This window comes from Phacochoerus africanus, chromosome 3 (genome assembly GCF_016906955.1).
Source record: "Phacochoerus africanus isolate WHEZ1 chromosome 3, ROS_Pafr_v1, whole genome shotgun sequence".
Lineage (NCBI taxonomy): Eukaryota > Metazoa > Chordata > Mammalia > Artiodactyla > Suidae > Phacochoerus > Phacochoerus africanus.
This window is the reverse complement of record NC_062546.1, coordinates 113,459,658-113,480,048: the sequence shown is the minus strand read 5'-3', so window position 1 is coordinate 113,480,048 and position 20,391 is coordinate 113,459,658. Positions and strand designations below refer to the sequence as shown.

The window sequence follows — 20,391 nt, the reverse complement described above, 5'->3', positions numbered from 1 at the left end:
CCCTCAGTCCGCGGCATCGCCCAGGACGCAGCAAGACCATCCCCCATACATAGTCAAGGAACACACACAAGGCATAGAGCAGGAGGCAACACCAACACAGAACCAAACCAAACCAGCCTCCCAGGCTGGGTATTTTTCCATGGCTCCAGGCACTAGAAACGCAGCAGGATAACAGGGAGAGTGTGGTGCTGGCCTTCCCCACCTGCCCCAGTAGCTTGGGGCCTGAATCAAACTCCCAGCACAGGGTTCCCTCCAGCTCCCCCGTTACCTTTTGCCTCAGGTCTGGTGACAGTGAGCCACGCAGACTGGTTGGCTTCACCAATATAATTGGAAACCTTACACACATACTCCCCGCTCTGGGCCTCTGTCACATTGAACAAGGTCAGCACCTCCGCATCCGAGCTATTTATCCCCGAATGCTGGAACAAACCAACGACATGCCATCAGTTGGGTCAACACTGAGATGTGGTCAGATTTTGTTCCCATGTGGGGTTAAGGCAGGCTGGGGAGTAAGGCAAGGGGGCTTAAGTGAAACTCATTGTTAAGTAGACTTCAAACTGAAGCAACATTGTAAATCAACTATAATTAAAAATAAATTAAAAGCAAAGCAAAACAAAAACAAAAGGACTTGCAATTGAAACAACATCGCAAATCAACTGTACTTTAATAAAAAACAGTAACAATAAAAAACCCCCCAAAACCAAGGAAACAAACAAACAAACAAAAAAACAAGTGGACTTCAAAAGCCCAGAGCATTTGACTGGAGAAGAAACTTAAAAAAAAATCACTGCAGGAGTTCCCATTGTGACTCAGTGCGCTTAGAACCCGACTAGTATTCATGAGGATGCAGGTTTGATCCCTGGGCTTGCTCAGTGGGTTAAAGGATCTGGCATTGCTGCAAGCTGTGGTATAGGTTATAGATGCGGCTCAGATCCAGCTTTGCTGCAGCTGTGGTGTAGGCTGGCAGCTATAGCTCCAATTTGACCCCTAGCCTGGAACTTCTGTATGCCTCCTATATGGCCCTAAAAAGACAAAAACAAAAAACAAAAAACAAACAAAAAAAGCACTGCATAGAGTCCTACTGTATAGCACAGGGAACCGTGCACAGTCTCTTGGGTTAGAACATGATGAAATATAGCATGGAAAAAAAAGAATGTGTGTATAAATATATATATATGCACGTGTGTGTATGGCTGTGTCACTTCACCGTACAGTGGAAATTAAAGGAACGTTGTAAATCAACTATACTTTAATAAATATTTTTTAAAAAGAAATGAAAAAAGGAAGAAAAAAAAATCACTGCCCCCATCAAACTTCTGTTTGTGTTACACCCCCTCCTCCAGGATGAGGGCAGGGATTGTGAATGGAGACAGAACCCAAGGCCATGGCTAAACTTTCTACACGGCAGTTTCAGCACTAGCAGCGAACAGCAGGGTGGACAGTAAATTTTTGGGGTGGCCCAGGTGGGGAGGATGAGTTCTAATGCTGAGACCAGGAGGGAAACCACTTTCCCAGCTTCTGGTGACTTCCTGTTGCAAGATCCACTGGAGAATTAGGCAATTACCCTTCCCTGGATTAATGGCGCATTCAGGGACAAAGTCTGGGAGCGAGAGGAAGAGGAAGAAAATGCCATTACTCCTGAAACTGCTGAGGACTGACCTGTGGCCTTTGCTCTTCCAACCCTACCTAAGCTGTGCCCCGTCATTCACCCCACATGCCAGAAAGAATGTGACGTGGGAACCAGGGCAGAGGCCGGGAGACACTCGCTGGAAAGGCTGTGGTTGTGGGCAGTGGAAAAGCGGGAGCGCCAATGCCTTCCTGGCATTGCCGACACAAAAGCCTGGGTGCAGTCATTCTCAAAGCTCTTTAGGAACCATAGAGGCCCACAGCCAGCCCTCTGTGCTCCTCACGCCTCCGCCTTGTGACCTGCCACTGGTCCTGCAGAACGTGGCTAGGTCCCCATTTAAGATAGAGCCTGTGCCTGAAGGGAAGGGATGGGGCCCCATCATGGGCACTGAGCCCAACCACAGCAACCTGGGCCCCAGAAGAGACAGGCTTGCTTCCCAGAGCCCAGCCCCTAGAGACTGGGGCCAAGATTACCTTCAAGATCTGGACATAAGGTAGGTTGTCCGGACCAATCTTACTCCCATTCACCTCGATGTGCTTTAGCCACTGGATGTGGGGCTGTGGGTCACTGTACACCTTGCACATGAATTCCACATTGCTGCCCAGGGCCACTGTCTTGTTGGCTGGCAACCCTGCCTGCAGGATGGGCCGGTGAGGGGACCGCTCTGTGGAGGAAGAGAGGGAGGGGCTTATCAGGCTCTGCCGTGGCTGCTCCTGGCTGGGATGCTGAGAGAGGGCACCACAAAGGTCACCAAAGAGGAGGCGCTGCCCCTAGGCTTTCCCAGGACTGGGCAGAGTACTTCCCAGCACCTAAGCCCCAGCCTCTGGGCCCTGAGCTGGGAGAAGGGATACCCTCTCCTCAGGTCCTAAGCTTGTTTTCCTCCAGGCCAGGCATCTACACTCTCAGGCCTGAATCTCCCTTGCCTTCCTGGAGAACCCCATACCTGAGTCCCAGACCTTGGCACAGCCTACCTGCCCTTAACTAGAATCACAGCCAATTAGACCTTTGCTGTTTGAAGTGTGTTCCAAGAAGTTCCCTGGTGGACTGGTGGGTTAAGGATCCAGTGTTGTCACTGCTGTGGCTAGGGTCACTGCTGTGATGTGGGTTTGATCCCTGGCCTGGAAACTTCTGCATGCCATGGATGTGGCCAAAAAACAAACCATTCCCTGACCCCAAAGTGTGATCCAAGAGCAGCAGCACCAGCATCACCAGGAGCTTGTTGGACTTGCTGAACCTCAGACCCTACCCTTGTCCTCCTGGATCAGAAGCTTCTTTTTACACCAGATCCTCAAAGTCAAGGTGGAATGCTGGCTGTGAAAGTCTTTCCCTTCTTTTATATTCTCATTAGAGAATGAGATTCAGAACCTCTAGAAGGAACAGGCTGCAGGAACAGCACCCAGAGGTGGGACCGTCTTCCTAGTGTCTCAGGCAATGCCTAGAGCTCTGCCTTAACCAGGTGTCTGACATCTCTGAGCCTCAGTCTGCTCTTCTGTACAGTGGGGATAACAGTGCCTGCCTTGCGGGGGCGCCACGAGAACTGCCTGTGGTGTATGTACAGCTCCCAGCAGACTGCTGGCAGCCTCAGAATGACAGCCGCTATTACGCTATATGTACCATCACTACTCAGTCACTTGTTGCAAGAGACCGTCAACAGCACCTTTCACTTGACAATGAGTCTGACCATCCAGACTCTTTAGGGATAAAAGAAGGGAGGCATAAAGGTGGAAGGTGACACTGCAAATAAATGCCACACCATCCTGACTCCATTCCTAAGGAAACTGGCCCACTTGAAGCCCCTCTTCTTGCCACTGTCCTTTCTTACCCACAACGTCAAGCTGGTAGGTGTGGTTGATGCTGCCATACTCGTTCTCCACGACGCAGGTGTAGTTGCCCTTGTCGGAGGGCACCACGGAGTCCATGATGATGCTCCAGGTGGCATAACGGACCTGAAGGGAAACAGGGTGAGGGGCTCCATGGCAGGACTGGAGGAATGTATGGGCAGAAGCCACATGTGGATGTTCCTGCCCCATGACCCTTACCCTCCAATCAGAGCACAGAGCACACAGCTCAGGCTGCTGAGCTGGGACAAGGAGGGGAAGATGACCCCCACCCCACCCCGCCCGGCCCATTTACACTCTGCAAGGAGACATCAGTCAGACCGGCAAATGGGAGTGAGGACTCTGGAAGTCTGCCCACAGCAGCCCAGGCCATCCGTGATCCGGACCAAGGTGCCTCCTGCACCCTCCCAAATACACTGGGGACTTTCCCAGCCTGTGTCTCTGTCTAGGCTGCTCTGGTGCCAGTCAGAACAGCTCCCTGCTAAGACTCTAGCCCTGTCTGTCTGCCCTTCACATCTCATTTCAAAGACCGTCTCCTATGGCCCCATCTCCATTCAGAACTGCTCTCTCCGTCCCTCTGTACCTCACAGGAGCTTTCCCTGGCAGTGCTCATGCACACCCACTGCCCTATGAGATGGAATTCTATATGGGCAGGACACCGCCTTGTAACACACAGAGCCCAGAGCCCTGCATGCCCCAGGTGAATTAATTTAAAAGGTTTCCCAGAGTTCCCTAGTGGCCTAGAAGTTAAGGACCTGGCGTTGTCATTGCTGTGACTTGGTTCACTGCTGTGGTGTGGGTTTGGTGTGGCTCCCTGACCTGGGAACTTCTGCATGCTGTGGGGATGGCCAAAAAAGAACAAAAAAGGTTTCCCTCTGCTTTTCTTAGACAAGATTAATGAGAAATGAGCAACTAGGTGAGACGGCAGAGGAATAGGTACCACAAGGATAATCAGCAGCTCTAGAGGAGGTTTCCCCCCCCCCCGTCTTTTTATGGCCGCCCCTGTAGTGTACACAAGTTCCCAGACTAAGGGTCTAATCCGAGCTGCAGCTGCCGGCCTACACCACAGCCATGATTTGGGATTGAGCTGCATCTGCAACGTACACTGCAGCTCAGGGCAACTTCGAATCCTTAACCCACTGAGCGAGGCCAGGGATCCAATCCACACCCTCATGGATACTAGCTGGTTTCTTAACTAGCTAAACCACAGTGGGAAATCCTAAAGAGGGGATTATGATGAGGGTATTCTTTCCAGAAATGCAAACGGGCAAAGGACACACACCAACAATTTTTACAAAAGAAAATGGAAATCGCTTGGTTTTTTTTTGGTCTTTTTTTTGCTATTTCTTTGGGCCGCTTCCAGGGCATATGGAGGTTCCCAGGCTAGGGGTCTAATCGGAGCTGTAGCCACTGGCCTATGCCAGAGCCACAGCAACGCGGGATCCGAGCCGCGTCTGCAACCTACACCACAGCTCACGGCAACGCCGGATCGTTAACCCACTGAGCAAGGGCAGGGATCGAACCCGCAACCTCATGGTTCCTAGTCAGATTTGTTAACCACTGCGCCACGACGGGAACTCCGGAAATCGCTTGTTAACACATGAGAATTCTAAGTTTGTTACTAAGCAGAAGAACCCACACAGAACAATGAGATATTCTAGGCCAATTTTGCTGGCAAAGGGAGAGTGAGCTTGTCGTTATCGTACTGTGCTATGGGAGGGCGAATCCATTTCCCCTCTTAAAAAGAAAGTAACTGTTACCACAGTAAAATAAAATTAGAAAATAAAATCACACCCCAACTCATGACATCATCCTCTATTAGGGCAAATCACCGTAAAATTTTATGTCTTCACATTGTCCTTTGAACTCTATTGCCTGGTACATTTTCTGGAAAGGCATGTGTTCAAGAAATGTTCGTGTAATAAATGAATAAGTGAAAAAAGTTACCTAATTATCACGAAAAAAAGGTAATTGGGCAACATTCATTAAGGGCTGAAAAAATGCTTATATTTGATCTAGAAACTTCTAGCAATCTGTTCTAAAGGATATTTTAAAATCCTGACATAGGAGTTCCTGCTGTGGTGCAGCGGGTTAAGAATCTGACTGCAGTAGCTTGGGTTATTGTGGAAGCTCGGGTTCAATCCCAGGCTTGACGCAACGGGTTAAAAGGATATGCACAGTTGTGGCGTAGGTTGAAGCTGTGGCTTGGATTCAATCCCTGGCCTAGGAACTTCATATGCCACAGGTATGGCCATAAAATTTGAAATAAGTAAATAAAACACTGATGTAGACTTAAGTACAAAAAATGATCACTTCAACATTATTTGTAGCAGTGAAAGAAAGCTGATATCACAAAACAGGTTATCAAAGGATGGGACATTTTAATACTGGGATGTTATGCAGCCATGAAAAATTATCTTTCAAACACATGGCAATAGACTTATGTTATAACTTTAACAACTGACAAGAAATTATAAACACAATGTGATCAGCCATGGAAAACCCACATACATAAGAAAAAAAGACTGAAAAGATTTGCATTTTTTTGTATACGAAAAGTTTCCACTTTTATTTATTTATTTATTTGTCTTTTTGCCTTTTCTAGGGCTGCTCCTGCGGCATATGGAGGTTCCCAGGCTAGGGGTCTAATCCGAGCTGTAGCTGCCCACCTACACCACAGCCACAGCAATGAGGGATCCAAGCCGAGTCTGCGACCTACACCACAGTTCACGGCAATGCTGGATCCTTAACCCACTGAGCAAGGCCAGGGATCGAGCCCGCAACCTCATGGTTCCTAGTCGGATTCGTTAACCACTGAGCCATGACGGGAACTCTGAAAAGTTTCTGCTTTTAAAGCTAGGAAGCATTATTTCAAACAACTAAAGGCATATATAAATAAGAATTTTCTCAGCAGTGTCTCTCTTACTCTTTCACTTAAACTCAAGTACCTTGTAACCTCCGATTCTGTGGTCAGGCTTGAATTCTTTGCCATTTTTCAGCCAGCGCAAGGTGGGGTTAGGAGTCCCACTGGAGGGGCACTTGAACTTCACTGTCTTGGCAGCTGGCACCGCATGCAATTTCTTTTCCATCTTCTCTGGGGATGTCCAGTACGGAGCCACGGCTGCCCGAGGAGAGCCGAGAGAGACGGACAGGGGCTGGTCAGGCTCAGGACCGAGGTCCCCGCCCCCCTGTCCACCACCTATGAACAGTGCCTGCAGGGATTCGGACCCCTGAGGGATACCAGGGCCAGGCATGGTGACTCCATGGGCTCCCTCCCCTTCTCCAATCGCCCCAGCCTCCCCCTTCCCGTTCAGACCCAATCCCCAGGCTCCAAGGGCAGTAAGGTAAGAAGCAGTGTCTCACGCATACGGTTTGGTTTGGTGTTATCTGTCTCTTTCTCCTCTGAAGAGGAGTCATCATCGTCATCGTCATCCTCCGAAGAGGGGAGAGCATCTACGGGAAGGAAAAGGGGGGCTCTGAGTCCCTCCAGGGGAAAAGGGTTGGCTAGCTTTCCATCCAATCAACAGCCACGCCACGAACATAAAGGCCAGTCCAGTTACAGATGAACACAGCTACCTCTCCCACTCTTCCCTTCGTGACTGTCCCTCTGGGGAACAGAAATGCTTTATTTAACCACCAGCCCTATGCTTGTGCCCCTCCTTCCCCAACCACAATGTGCTGCCCTTCTCTGACCAGAAGCCTTTATATGGGGCAGCTCCACCATGGGCAGCTGGGTCCTCTTCGGTTTAACTTCACCCTGCATTCAGAGGCTCACTCAACTCAGCATCACCTGGATGTGCTGGGTCTCGGAGCTAGCAGCCAGGGAACCTGTGTCCTCCTTTGGGAACCCAGACCGATCTAAGCACTGTGGCCAGAAGCCAATTCCAAAGTCATGGGATGAACTACCCATTGTCGGAATTTCTCCAACATGCACCTGCTGAGGTTTGGGAGTTGCCCTTCTGAAGCAGGGCAGATAGGGAGGACCCCACACAGTCGCAGCTGCCCACACCTGCCGCCAACAAGTATCCCCTTGGAACACGTGGTCACCAATCAGGGTTCAGGCCAGAGCTTTTTCCAGTTCTTTCTAGTGCTTTGGGGGACCTGGAGGAAAATGAAGGGGGCAAGTCCCTCCGTAAGGGGCAGGTTCTAGATTATTCCTGGGAGAAGAGATGCCAGGCCCGCACCTTGGGATGCACAGATGGCATACAGAAAATTTCAGCTCTACGTCAGTGAATCCTAAGGTTTTATAAAAGTCACATCCTACAAATGGCAGACTCCCAAGTCACAGAGCCCTGGGGTTCCCTGGCTGTCCTAACACAGAAAGATGGAAGACAGATGTTTTCCATCAAGCTATGGCTATGGCAGTGCACCTGGACCATCCCCCAGAACGGTGAGGACCTCATTGGGCATTCGGGGGCTCTGATCACTAAGCCAAGTACCAAGTCCATGTGGCAAGGAATGAGAGAGTGGAAGCTGCCTGAGCCTCCTAGCACCCTGGAGATGTGGGCCAGCCCTGGTGTAGAAATCACAGTGTCTTACTGCCCCAGGTTTGTCAGCGATCATCCCCAAGGTAGGTCCTGGAAGCTGGCCTGAGGCCAGCACCACCGGTCACCCCCTCAACCAGCTAAGCCACACGCGCGGGCGGGAGCGATGTTAGTGGGCAGCAGCTTCTGAAGCAGAGTGGGGACAGGGGAGGAGGTCTGCCTCCCCCTGAAACCAGCAAAGAGGGTGGGAATCAGGGGGGAGGGGTCTGGGGAAAAGGGGGTGGGCTTTGCTACCAACCTGAGACGTTGACGGAGAAGTAGGTGGTGTCACTGCCCGAGGGGCTGCTGGTCACACAGGCGTAGAGGCCGGAGTCGGAGGGCACGGAGTCCCGCACCTCCACCTCCTCCCCTGTGATGCGGGTGCGGTTGCCTTCCACCAGCTGCACCCCGTCCCGCAGCCAGTTGATGCTCTGAACATCGTCCCGCAGCCGACAGCGGAGCTGCAGCAGGTCACCGGGGTGGACCAGGAAGGACTCCACTTCCACGGGGGCTCCCCAGGGCTGGGCTGCAGCCACCACAGGGGCCGGGAGAGGACGCGAGGGGCGGGGGTGGGATGGAGGAGGGGAAAGACAAAGGGCATTACGCCAGGCCAGCCGCTCTGAGCTGCAGCGTCCCAGGGGCTACAGAGCTGGGGAGGTGGTGGGGACGGGAGGACGGGTCAGTCGGGAGACGGCGGGCTACCTGGGCACCACCATCGCTGCTTCTCTACCCCACTCCTCCGAAGGGCAAAGGAAGAAAGAGGCAAAGTTAGGAAGCAGCTGCAGCAGCATTAAGCAGGTTCACCTCCCTCCATCCTGGGGGTGGGGGGCAGCTGGAGCGCCCCCTCCCCACACACTCAGCTCTTTGCCAGAGTGGCTGCTTCCTAGAGGAACACCCTGTTAGCTTTTAGCTGGGGCAGCCACACCCCTTTCCCTAGGAACCATTGAACAAGCCCTCTTACAAACCTAGCAACCCCCCCCCTCCAACCCCCGTGTTGAGAGAAGGCAATTTGTCATGAGGGGGGCTCTGGGTTCAAGTGATTCAGCATGGGGGGGGAGGTCTGGGCCCCGCAGCGAGTCAGATGCAGAGGATGCATATGTGGGAAAGGCAGCCCCAGCAGAGGTCAGCTCAGGGGAGCCTCCTGCTAACAGGTGTTGGGCTGAAGGATTCGAAGCTTTTGACTATATTAGGAACGGAGGCCTGCAGCTGCCACCAAACCCACACTTGCTCTGGCAGCAAAAGCCATTGCACACAAAGCTCCTTTTTCCTCAGCCTGCTGTGGGGCTCCCCCTCTCAAACTTCCCACCTTCCTCTCCCCTGCCCTCCCCCGACACACTGGCACACACATCCACCCCCCTCCCCACCTCTCCTTCCCCACAGCTTACTGGTCCCTCTCACCCACCACGCTGCACTCACTAACAGGAATGCTGGGCCCAGGAAAAGTCCACCATCCTGGGCTGACCTGTCTCCCAGCACCTCTCAGGACATGCAAGCCTGCTTCTGGCATCTTCTGTGCCTGTGCACCCCCCATCAGGAGAATGTGCCTGCAGCAGCTCATTTCCACCACCTGACTAGCCTCTACTGTGTTCTGGAGGCTTCTTTCTTTCTCACCACCAGTCCCTGCTGCACAAGGCTCTGAAAGGTACTGTGTCTGCCTGGCTCTCTCCACACACCCTCCAGCTCTCAGCCTGGCTGGAAACTGCCTCAAAGTCTTTCCTGACCCCAGCCTGGGTCAGGTGCCCTCTGCTCGCACCTGTCACATTGAAGGCAAGTCCCCTTTCTCAACTGGGTTGTGAGGTTAGGGACATGTCATATTGACCTTCAAACCGCAGCACCCAGGATGGCGCCTGGCACATAAGAGCTGCCAATAAATGCTCGCTGAATAATGCGATAATGATGCACCATCTTTTCATTTGTGTTCCCCTCCAAACTCCCTTTTCTCCTTCACTATCTCTCTCTCTCTCTCTCTCTCTTTTTTTTTTTTTTTTTGGTCTTCTGCACAGCATGTGGAAGTTCCTGGACCAGGGATGGAACCTGTGCCACAGCAGCAACCAAAGCTGCGGCAGTGACGGCACCAGATCCTTAACCTGATGGGCCACAAAAGAACTCCACTTCATCACCTCATTTTAACGAATTCTCTCTGAAGTCCTAAACAGGTTTCTGCTAGACACCTTACCAATGAAAAAATGGGCATCCTGTGTGCAAGGGACTAACAGTGCTTTTCTCTCAGGGGCCTCAGATGAGGTTCAGGGGCCAAGGCTGCAGGCCTTGGTGACCTTGGATCCAAGGGCTCTGCCTTAAATATCAGGTAAATATTGAGTCATCAAAAGGGGGTGCTGCTTTAACAGGGTTTGGAAACCACTAGGCTGGCACTCATTTATTTTCGTGAATCAGGTCAAGAGGAACACCACAAAGGTGAGCAGACCACACAACTGATTAAAAATAAGCTTTTGTGGCTCTTGAAAAAAAAGTTATTCTTTCCATTTTTAATGGTTTGTGGTTTTGCCAAAAGAAGGAGAAGAAAAGTGGCTCAGACCTGACCCTTCAGGAAAACAGAAGACGCTCCTATGGATCAAATCTCATTTCCCTGCAATGACCTCACTGATTAAATATTTTGCAGCTCGTGATCTCGACCAGCCGTTGGTCAAACAGTGAACTCCGGTAAACTCAAATTCTTAGCCTGTGGCATCACAGCCTATTTCGACAGGTCCTGAGAAACAAGAAGGTAGCAAGGAGAACAGGGCATTTCCCCAAGAGAAAGCAGCAATGGGAGACTGGCCTTGCTGAGACCTGCTTGGAATCTAAAACTTCCCCACTCATCCCAACGAGGATGTGCAAACTCTTCTACGTGATCTACAAAAAGCCTCTAGAGCCAGCTTTCTCTTCCCCTGCCGGTCGAACTCCCCCTGACGCTCCAGGCCTTGGTGCCTTGGTCCCATTCATTCTCCTGATCAATATCCCGGGCTGTGTAGAGGATGCGTTCTAACCCCACGCTTGGCATTCAAGGCTCCGCACACAAAAGTCTGTACCCACCTCCTCAAGTGACCTTCTCCCCACCCTCCACTCCAAGTCCAGCTCCTCTCAGCAGGCTCCCGCATTCTGCCCCCACAACAAAACTTACTTCTGCTCAAGATGATCAGCCATCTCACTAGAGCCCTCCTACCCCCCACCACCTAAAATGCACCATCAAAGGAGTTCCTGTTGTGGCTCAGTGGGTTAAGAACCTGACATAGTGTCCGTGAGGATGCAGGTTCAATTCCTGGCTTCACTCAGTAGGTTAAGGATGATCCGACATTGCCACAAGCTGCAGGGTAGGTTGCAGATGAGGCTTAGATTCCCAGATTGCTATGGCTGTGGTGTAGACTAACAGCTGCAGCTCTAATTTGACCCCTAGCTCCAAGAACTTCCATATGCCTTGGGTTTGGCCATTAAAAAAAAAAAAAAAAAGCACCATCAAAAATGCCCAGGAAGCCCTCTGCTGACATGCACACTTCAACCCTCATTTTCCATAAAACCGTTACTCTCTGAACCACATAGATTCGTACTCAATTCCACACCATCTTGTATTGTTGCTTTTTCAAACATCTTTATTGAGATATAATTCATATACCATAGAATTCACCCATTTAGAATGTATCATTTAATGCTTTCTAGTATATTCACAGAGTTATGCAACTATTACCACAGTCTAGCTTTACAACATGTATATCGCCCTAACAGAAACCCCATACCTGTCAGGGGTCACTCACTACCCCTCCCCCCCTCCCCAGTCTAGACAGTCATTGTCTCTACAGATCTGCCTATACTGGATATTTCATATCAATGGACTCAGTACATTACGTAGTTTTTTGTGTCCTCCTTCTTTCATTTAGCATAGTGCTTTCAAGGTTCTTCTACGCTGGACCATGTCTCAGCACTTTCATTCCTTTTAATGGCCAAACAGTATTCCATTGTGTGGATATACCACAGTTTATTAATCCATCCATTGGTTGATGGACATTGGGGCATATCGTTCCCTACTTGTCCAAAGTGTCCATGCTGCCCCTCTCTTAAGAAATGGCAAGCAACTCAGAGCAGAATTGCCTACCATAACTTCCCATAGTGCCTCACTAGGTCAGAGACATAGAAAATGCCCCATAGGTCTTGAACTAAATTTAGCATCTGGCTAAGGACTGATTTTTAGAAGAACCAAAAATCAGCCTATGGCTTTTGGGGGTGGCAGTGGATTTATTCATGTCTAACTAATAGTGCTCTCGGATGTGTGTCAAAGTCTCCATTTACAAAGCAGGGACAGATAATGCCATTGTCCTCCAGGAGGTGAGGGAAAGGTAACTGACCACCTGCTGGTTTACTATCCTCCCCCTCTTTTTTAATGGCCTGGTTACCACCAGGCGTAGCTGCCCTGACCTTGGGGAGTCCTAGGGAAGTCAGCTGATTTGAGGCCACCACTACTCAGCTGCAACAATCAAGTCCCTACTCTGCATTCGCTTTTGGTCTTGCCAGTGTCACCCATTAGGTCCTTGTTGGAAAGGCCCGCCTTGTTTTGGGGGCTTATCTCTGCTGAGCTGGCCTTTCTCCGGTCAATACCCACAGGCTAGAGCTATGCTTGTTGTTTGGTGTGAGGAAGAAAGGAGCCAAGTCACACCTTTATTGAGCTGGCCACAGAAGAGGAAGGAGAGAAAGCAGTTTGCTGCTTAGCTTCTTGAAAAGACATGCCAACTCTTGGCGCACCTGATGAACGGAAGGCGATGCAGAGAAGGAGGTAACAAACCAAAACACTGGCTTGATGTGTCTTGTTTCCTGAGAGATGAGGCTGAGGGATATTTGGTATCTGGGTTCCTTGGTGACCTGGCCTGAGGCAGAAAGCGTGTTTAGCAGGACAGGCCTTGGGTGCAGTGCACTTGGAATGCACCATGGGAAAATGGCACATTGTGATTCCACTCCCACAGCAGAGTCACGGAGAGTTTCGGGGGTTATCCCCCGGGGTGGGAAGGTTTGGGTAGAGTAGGGCTGTACTTGAACATCCTTAGAGGACGGAGGCCATTAGCATCTTGGCCACCTCTCCAGAAGACAGGAGAGCATCAAGGTCTCTTTGTCTGAGACCGAAGAGGATTCTGGCACTAGGGCAGCTCCTGGGACGGCACGGATGGTAGGTGGGCTGCGGAAGGCTGTGCAGCCTGGAGCTGGTACCCTCTTTAGTGGGAGTGACAGGGATGCAGACAATAATCACCAATCCCATCCTGCTTCAATAATGGAATCCCTCCATCCCCTGGCGACCCACAGTTTTAGTAATCCTCAGGGAAACAGCTAGAAAAAGAGAGGTTGGGATGGTGCTCTCAAGTCTAGGGACACGATTAATGTTGATGGGGCCCTACGGAGTCCCTTTCCCCTCCTACTTCCCTCCAAAATACCTGGGCTTTCTAATTTTCAAGTCAACAGGATGTAGCATTTGGCTTATGGAAGGACTGGCCAGAAAACTGCCACTGTCACCTAGTGGGCAGTTCTACCCTGGGTTCATCAGATCAGATCCAAGTTCTCGATTCTAAATGGAGTCTTCAATGAGGAACATAGATACAATGGAATACTACTCAGCCATAAAAAAGAATGAAATAATGACACTCACAGCAACACGGATACAACTAGAGATTCTCATATTAAGTGAAGTCAGAAAGAGGAAGACAAGTACCATATGATATCACTTATATGTGGAATCTAAAATGTGGCACAAATGAACCTACATACAAAACAGAAACAGACTCACAGACATAGAGAACAAACTTGTGGTTACCAAGGAGGGGGAAGGGAGTGGGATGGACTGGGAGTTTGGAATTAGTAGATGCAAACTATTACATTTAGAATGGATAAGCAGTGAGACCCTACTGTACAGCATAGGGAACTATATCCATCTCCTGGTATAAATCATAATGGAAAGGAATATAAAAGAATGTATATATGCATATAACTAAGTCACTTTGCTGGATAGCAGAAATTGACACCACATTGTAAATCAACTATACTTTAATAAAAAAAAAAACCATATATATAAACTGAGTCTTCTGCCAGCCAAGGACACTGTGGAGGGTAGGGAATGGCCCTGAGGAGGCTCAGATCCACCCAAACCTTATCATTCTTATGAGACCCCAGCTCCCAAAAATCCAAGAAGGCAGGGAGCTTTCTTCAAAATAGCTATCACTAGGTATCTCTGCAGGCCCTGGTTACTGTGCAAAGAGATGCAATGAGTTAAACAAAGGAGCTGGTTAGCCTTGTGCTAAACGGGGTGACAAGGTTTACACAACACCTGGGTGTGTAGGAAGCACTTGATCACGCAGCATGAGACAACAGGAGAGGAATAGAGAGCCCAGGACAGGTGATTCAACACAGGTTCTGAGATTTCAGAATTTAAGTACTGATGGTCAGAGGGGGCCAGAGTGTTCATGGCAGAGGGGTATAGAACGGTAAGGAAAGGGAACAGAACTTTGCCAGGAACAGAAAAGGATGAAGTGCTTCTCTGCAGGGCTGTGGCTCCAGATGAAGGGGATGGGAGATGAGGTCAGATGGTATGGTCTGCTTAAAACAGAAGGTTCATGGTAGAAAATAGCCCCCCCAAATTATTTCAACTTGGAAGGTGGAGGATAGAACACAAACACTCAAGAAGTCCCAGGGAGGAGTTCTCGTTGTGGGTTAGCAGGTTAAGAACCCCACATAGTGAGGAAGTGGGTTCGATCCCTGACCTCGCTCACTAAGTTAAGGATCCCGGGGTTACCGTGAGCCGTGGTGTAGGTCACAGACATGGCTCAGATTTGGTGTTGCTGTAGCTGTGGTGTAGGCTGGCAGCTGCAGCTCCAATTTGACCCCTAGCCTGGAACTTCCATATGCCCAAGGAACAGCCGTTTGGAAAAAAAAAAAAAAAAAAGTCCCAGGAAAAATATTCCTCTGAAGAGACTGTGAATGCAGGCCTTTCATGCTACATGGACAAATATACCTGAAAATGCATTTTGAAATACCACTTCACCAGCTCTGGTCCCGTAAGAACCAATTTGGTCTGGAAGTTAGCCATCCCCAAGCCCCACAACTTAGCATAAACCCAGGAGGAATAACAGCATATTTGCATAGCACTTTGGGATTTACCACGTGCCTTCCCATATATTATCTTGGGATCCTTAAACAGCTATGAAAACAGTAATAATAATATTGGCCAATATTGGCAGCAGGCTTACTATGTATATCCCATATACTGTGAACGATTTTTTCTTTTTTTGGCTGCGCTCATGGCATATGGAAGTTCCCAGGCCAGGGATAGAATCCCAGCTGCAGCTTTGCCAACACAGGCTCTTTAACCCACTGTGCTGAGCTAGGGATCAAGCTCGAGTTGCCACAGACAACACCACAGCGGCAACTCCTGTGAACACTTTTAACACAGTGTGCCAAGCTTCTTGACAACTTTGTGCAGTAGGTACTATTACTGCCCTCATTTGACAGATGGGGACATCGAGGTACAAGGAGGTTCCGGCCCACCTAGTTAGTAAGCTGCTCAGCAGAGATTCAAACCCACACAGCCTGGCTCTCCAGAATTCACACACATCCAGAGCCCAGGTCTGGAAAGGCAGCCTCTAACTTACTTTTTTTCCCTTTCCTTTTTTTTTAAAAAAAAAAATAATGATTTTTATTTTTTTCTTTATAGATGATTTACAGTGTTCTGTCAATTTTCTACTGCACAGTGAGTGACCCAATCACACGTACATGTATACATTCTTTTTTCTCACATTATCATGCTCCATCACAAGTGACAAGTGACCAGACATAGTTCCCAGTGTTATACAGCAGGATCCCATTGCTTATCCCTTCCAAAGGCAATAGTCTACATCTATTAACCCCAAATTCCCAGTCCTGGTCCCCCCGCCCCCCCACTGGGAAACCACAAGTCTATTCTCCATGTCCATGATTTTCTTTTCTATGGAAAGGTTTATTTGTGCCATATATTAGATTCCAGATATAAGTGAAATCATATGGTACTTGTATTTCTCTTTTTGACTTCACTTAGTATGAGAGTCTCTAGTTTCATCCATGTTGCTGCAAATGGCATTATTTTCTTCTTTTTTATGGCCGAGTAATATTCCATTGTATATACATACCACATCTTAATCCAATCATCAGTTGAGGGACATTTAGGTTGTTTCCATGTCTTGACTATTGTGAATGTGAGCCTCTAACTTTCACTGACTTGGCAATCCTTGACTTCCAGAAAGTAATGGAAACCCTTTCTGGTCAGCCCACAGGTCCATGTCTCCTACCTTCTTGCATGGGATTCTGCAACTGGTTGCTTTTGACCTCATGTTCCCATTTCCATTCCCTTAGCCCCACAACCACTACTTTATAAATTGGTGTTTTTAACTTATAAATGCTCTTTCCTGGTCACACTCATCTACTCTTTAAAGGCAAGCAGGTGTGATGGTGCACATTTGGCAGATGAGGAAATGCGGGGGGGTGACACTATGACAGGGGCAGATCCAGGAGTAACAGGAATGCCCTATTTTGGTACTTTCCAAGGCACATTTATTCAACTTCTTGTTTATTCACATTTATTCTCACTTAGTTGTTTTCTTTTTTCTCTTTCTTTTTTTTTGACTGTGTCCGTGACATGCGGAAGTTCTCAGGCCAGGATCCAACCCACGCCATAGCAGTGACAATGCCGGGTTCTTAATCCACTAGGCCACCAGGGAACTCCAACATCCATTCTCCTTAAACATTAGAAAATGGAGGTTGAGGAGTTCCTGCTGTGGTGTAGTGGGTTAAGGATCCAGCATTGCTGCAGCTGTGGTATAGGTCGAAACTGTGGTTTGGATTCAATCCCTGGCTCAGGAACTTCCATATGCCATGGGTGTGGCCAAAGGAAAAAAGAAAGAAAAGGGAGGTTGAGGAACTTCTCCCAAAGTCACAAAACGGGTCAGCACTGGCTCTAGGTGGGACCTTGGCCCCTCACCCAGCACATGGGACAGTGGGAGGTACTCACAGCTCTGTCTTGGCCACAGGTTCGTGGTGTGCTCCCCCCTCCTCTACCTCTGTCCCTGGCTCAATCTCCAGTCAGCCACCTTCTCCGGTCTCAAGCCCCTCACTGTAGGTACAGCTTACAGGTGAGCAGAGGACCTTAGATGATTCCTGCCTGACTCTAAGGATAAGATTAAGAATCTTGGGCAAAGGAGCTCTCAACTCAGCCCTTGGACCACTCTCCTGATCACACATCCTGACTGTCCCAGCGCTCAAGCTCCCCCTCTCCTCACAGGCACCTGCATCCATCCCAGACACTCCCCCAGAGCCTGGTTTGAGTCCCCCTCCTCTAGGACCTGGGGCTTCTCAACTACCCCCCACCCCAGCACTCCTAGTTCCACCTCCAAGCCAAGTCAGTACCCTGCTGCCCTTCATTCTGCTGTCTCCCAAAATGCCTTTCTCTTCCAATCTCTCCATTGCTTTCCTGGACGTGAAAATTTATTCTCTGGAGACTTCCCCAGCTTTACCATCCTTCCCCAGACTTCATCTCAGGCTTTTTTTTTTTTTGGTCTTTTCATGGCTGCACCTGCGACATGTGTAAGTTCCAGGGCTAGGGGTCAAATCGGAGCCATAGCCACTGGCTTACACCACAGCCACACCAGACCCAAGCTGCATTCATGACCTATGCTGCAGCTTGTGGCAACACCGGATATTTAACCCACTGAGTGAGGCCAGGGATCAAACCCGAATCCTTGTGGCTATTTGTTGGGTTCTTAACCCACTGAGCCACAATGGGAACTCCCTTGTCTGTCTTAATGGGACTTAGAAATTTTCATGGCTTGATCATGGGCTCATCATGCAGCTCACTTGAGTGCTCTGCTGGGCCATGAGTACATTCTGATCTCCTCTCGAGGTCAGGTGTGGAGTCACCTATGTGCCAGGCTCTGAAGGGGAAGGGCACAGGGTGTGGATAACCCGCCCCCAATCAAATCCAGGCACGATGTCCCGGGGTCTCCCCAGCTGTCATCCCTATGACATCCTTTTGATTTGCATTTCTGGGCTAAGAAAAGTAGGAGAGGGCAGCCATCCTCCTAGGGAACGTGGGGAACTGGTAGTCCAGGAATGTTTACAGTCTTGGCACAAACTCCCCAGAGATAAATGAGGGGCAATTGTGGGTGGGGGAGGAACTCAGGGTGGCTTTGAAAGCGACTTAAAAGGAACACCCAGCGGGGCTCCAGGAGCCCTCTGCAGAGGTTTTTATTACGTTATTTTGGCTTTGAAATGGAACTGAAAACTTACTTTAGTCTGGCTGGGACAGTACAAGAGGGGGGATGGAAATCGCCGAAATCTCTTGGGGAACGGACCAGCATCCGGCAAGCATTGGAGACATAGAGAGGAAGCCCTTGAGATGTGCGATTCCCTGTACTCAGACTGTCCTCAAGATAAGGGGGGGGGGACTGCAGAAATGGGGCGCACAGGTGTGTGCGGGAGGGGACACGGAAACACACCAAATCAATTAGCAGGGTCTGACACCCTGATCCTGCCGCGTTCACTGCCCCCCCCAACCCCAACCCAGGGGATTGGGAGTGTAGGGGTTTTTTTTTTAATAGCAAAAAGAAAAGAAGCAAGAAGGAGCATTTTGCATGCCAATGGGTCACTGCCAGAAGAGCCCATTAAAATGTAAAAACTCCACATTCAGCCTGACAAAACGGTGCGAACTGCTGTGTTTGCCAGAGGGGCTGCAATACAGCTCCCGACAAAGGGGCCGGGCAACAATGGGAGCTGAATGGCCCCAGTCAGCGGGTCCCCCCGCGCGTTGCCATGGGGACCCCACCGGGGCCGACTGAAGGTATTTCCTGAGGAGAAAGGCAGTGCACACATGCCCAGGCCTCTCGGCTAATCCTGACAGGAAGCCATCGCCATTCAGCAGCCCAGGGGCTGCAGGGCCGGAGCCCTGTTTTGTTTTTATTAAAAAAAAAAAAAAAAAAAGATCTTGGGGGCCTTTGTGCATCTCACCTCGTCACTGTAATTTAGTGCAGGGCCGCAGGCGCTGGCCAAAGCCATAGCCAGGAGCTGGCACCCCATCCAAAACCAGCTCGCTAGTAAGTCATGGGCAGTGGAGTCCTGGGATTCCGGTGCCCACCTTCCCACAGATGTGGCCATGAGTCACTCTACACCAGATTGGAGTCCAGGGTTCAAGCCCCAGGGCCAGCTTCTAGCCAATGCCTCCTTTGTGTGTGTACATTCTTCCCTCCCCAGGGATGGAGTCCCCCACCCCCCACCACTACCTCCCAGTGAGGGAAGGACACTTCCAGGCTGAGGAGAAAGACTGTAATTACCTGATTAACAAAGGAATGTGTCCAGGAGTTGTTTTAAAAGAAATCTCCCCCCAAACCCCCATCCTCTCACCTCCCAAGTGTTTATAGAGGCAACCTGGGCAGAGATGGAAAGAAAACTCATTTCCCAAAAAGGACCGCTGGTCCCCTCGGCTGCTCTCCTGCCTACCTGACCAGGAAGCAAGTGCCGCTCTGGGAAGAGGCAAGTTCACCTGAGAGGGGCAGGAAGCGTGACATCCACTCAGCCACGAAGAGCTGAGGTAGGTGCCCTGCCGCTACCGGGAAGGGAGGTCTCGGCTTCTGGTTCCTAGAAGTTTGTCACCGGCTCACATTTGGCACCCGAGAACTCAGCTTTGGCAGATTCAGGGAAGAAAGCCAACAACACAGCTGGCGGTGGAGACAGAAACTCCTGTGTGACAACTGCCCCCCTCGGACACAGTTGAGGGTAAATTAACATTTCCTGAGCAAACTTGCAGGGGGCGGGAGCCAGCCCCCTGGAGGAGATTGGAAAATGAAGGGTGGTCTTTCTCGACTCACTGGGGTCTCTGTATTTGCGGAGCCCATGCTCTTGCCTCTAGACCTCCCCACAAAATGTTTGGAACTTGGCAACCTGATAGAATCATAGAGTTAAACCGATTGTTTTGTTGGCATTAAGACTGTGCCCTACAATGGCCCTGGACCACTAGGGAAGCATCTCGAGTGGAAGCTTCTAGAGCCATGTTCAGTGGGTCCTCGTTGGGAAAAGGAGCTAGAGAGCCTTGCCCATTGATGGAAATCTTCCCCTGAAGAACCCCCAGCCCAGTAAGGACATTCCTGTGAGCAATACGCTCAGGGGACCGGGACACTCCAGTGGGGGACTTCTGCCTTTATTAAACATCATGCCCCAAACACCAGCCATGAACTGCTACGACACAGAAGTAAGAACACCTTCCATGGAGATGTCATTGAAAAGCTGGATATCTAGGTGAAGTGGGGTGTGTGTGTGTGTGTGTGTGTGTCCATGCGCACGCGTGCAGGGGTCCCGCTGCTAGTAGGAGAACTAGGACCCTCCCACCACTGGCCCAGAGCCCAGGCCTCCCAGC

At 50.0% G+C, this 20,391-nt stretch overlaps 1 protein-coding gene across 10 annotated transcripts in view; it reads right to left on the bottom strand.

Annotated features, from left to right (window-relative positions):
• FGFR1 (fibroblast growth factor receptor 1) overlaps nucleotides 1-20,391 on the bottom strand; it is a 53,782-nt gene that overhangs the window by 8,611 nt on the left and 24,780 nt on the right. For 3 of the 10 annotated variants that reach the window (XM_047772444.1, XM_047772439.1, XM_047772440.1), the window contains exons 3-7: nucleotides 8,248-8,514; nucleotides 6,829-6,918; nucleotides 6,414-6,586; nucleotides 3,450-3,573; nucleotides 2,101-2,291 (exon numbers count right to left, since the gene is read on the bottom strand). In XM_047772444.1, coding sequence (XP_047628400.1) covers nucleotides 2,101-2,291; nucleotides 3,450-3,573; nucleotides 6,414-6,586; nucleotides 6,829-6,918; nucleotides 8,248-8,514 — 845 coding nt within the window. The remainder of the gene's footprint in view (nucleotides 1-2,100; nucleotides 2,292-3,449; nucleotides 3,574-6,413; nucleotides 6,587-6,828; nucleotides 6,919-8,247; nucleotides 8,515-20,391) is intronic. The other 7 variants (XM_047772445.1, XM_047772441.1, XM_047772443.1 and 4 more) reach the window with 3 other exon arrangements.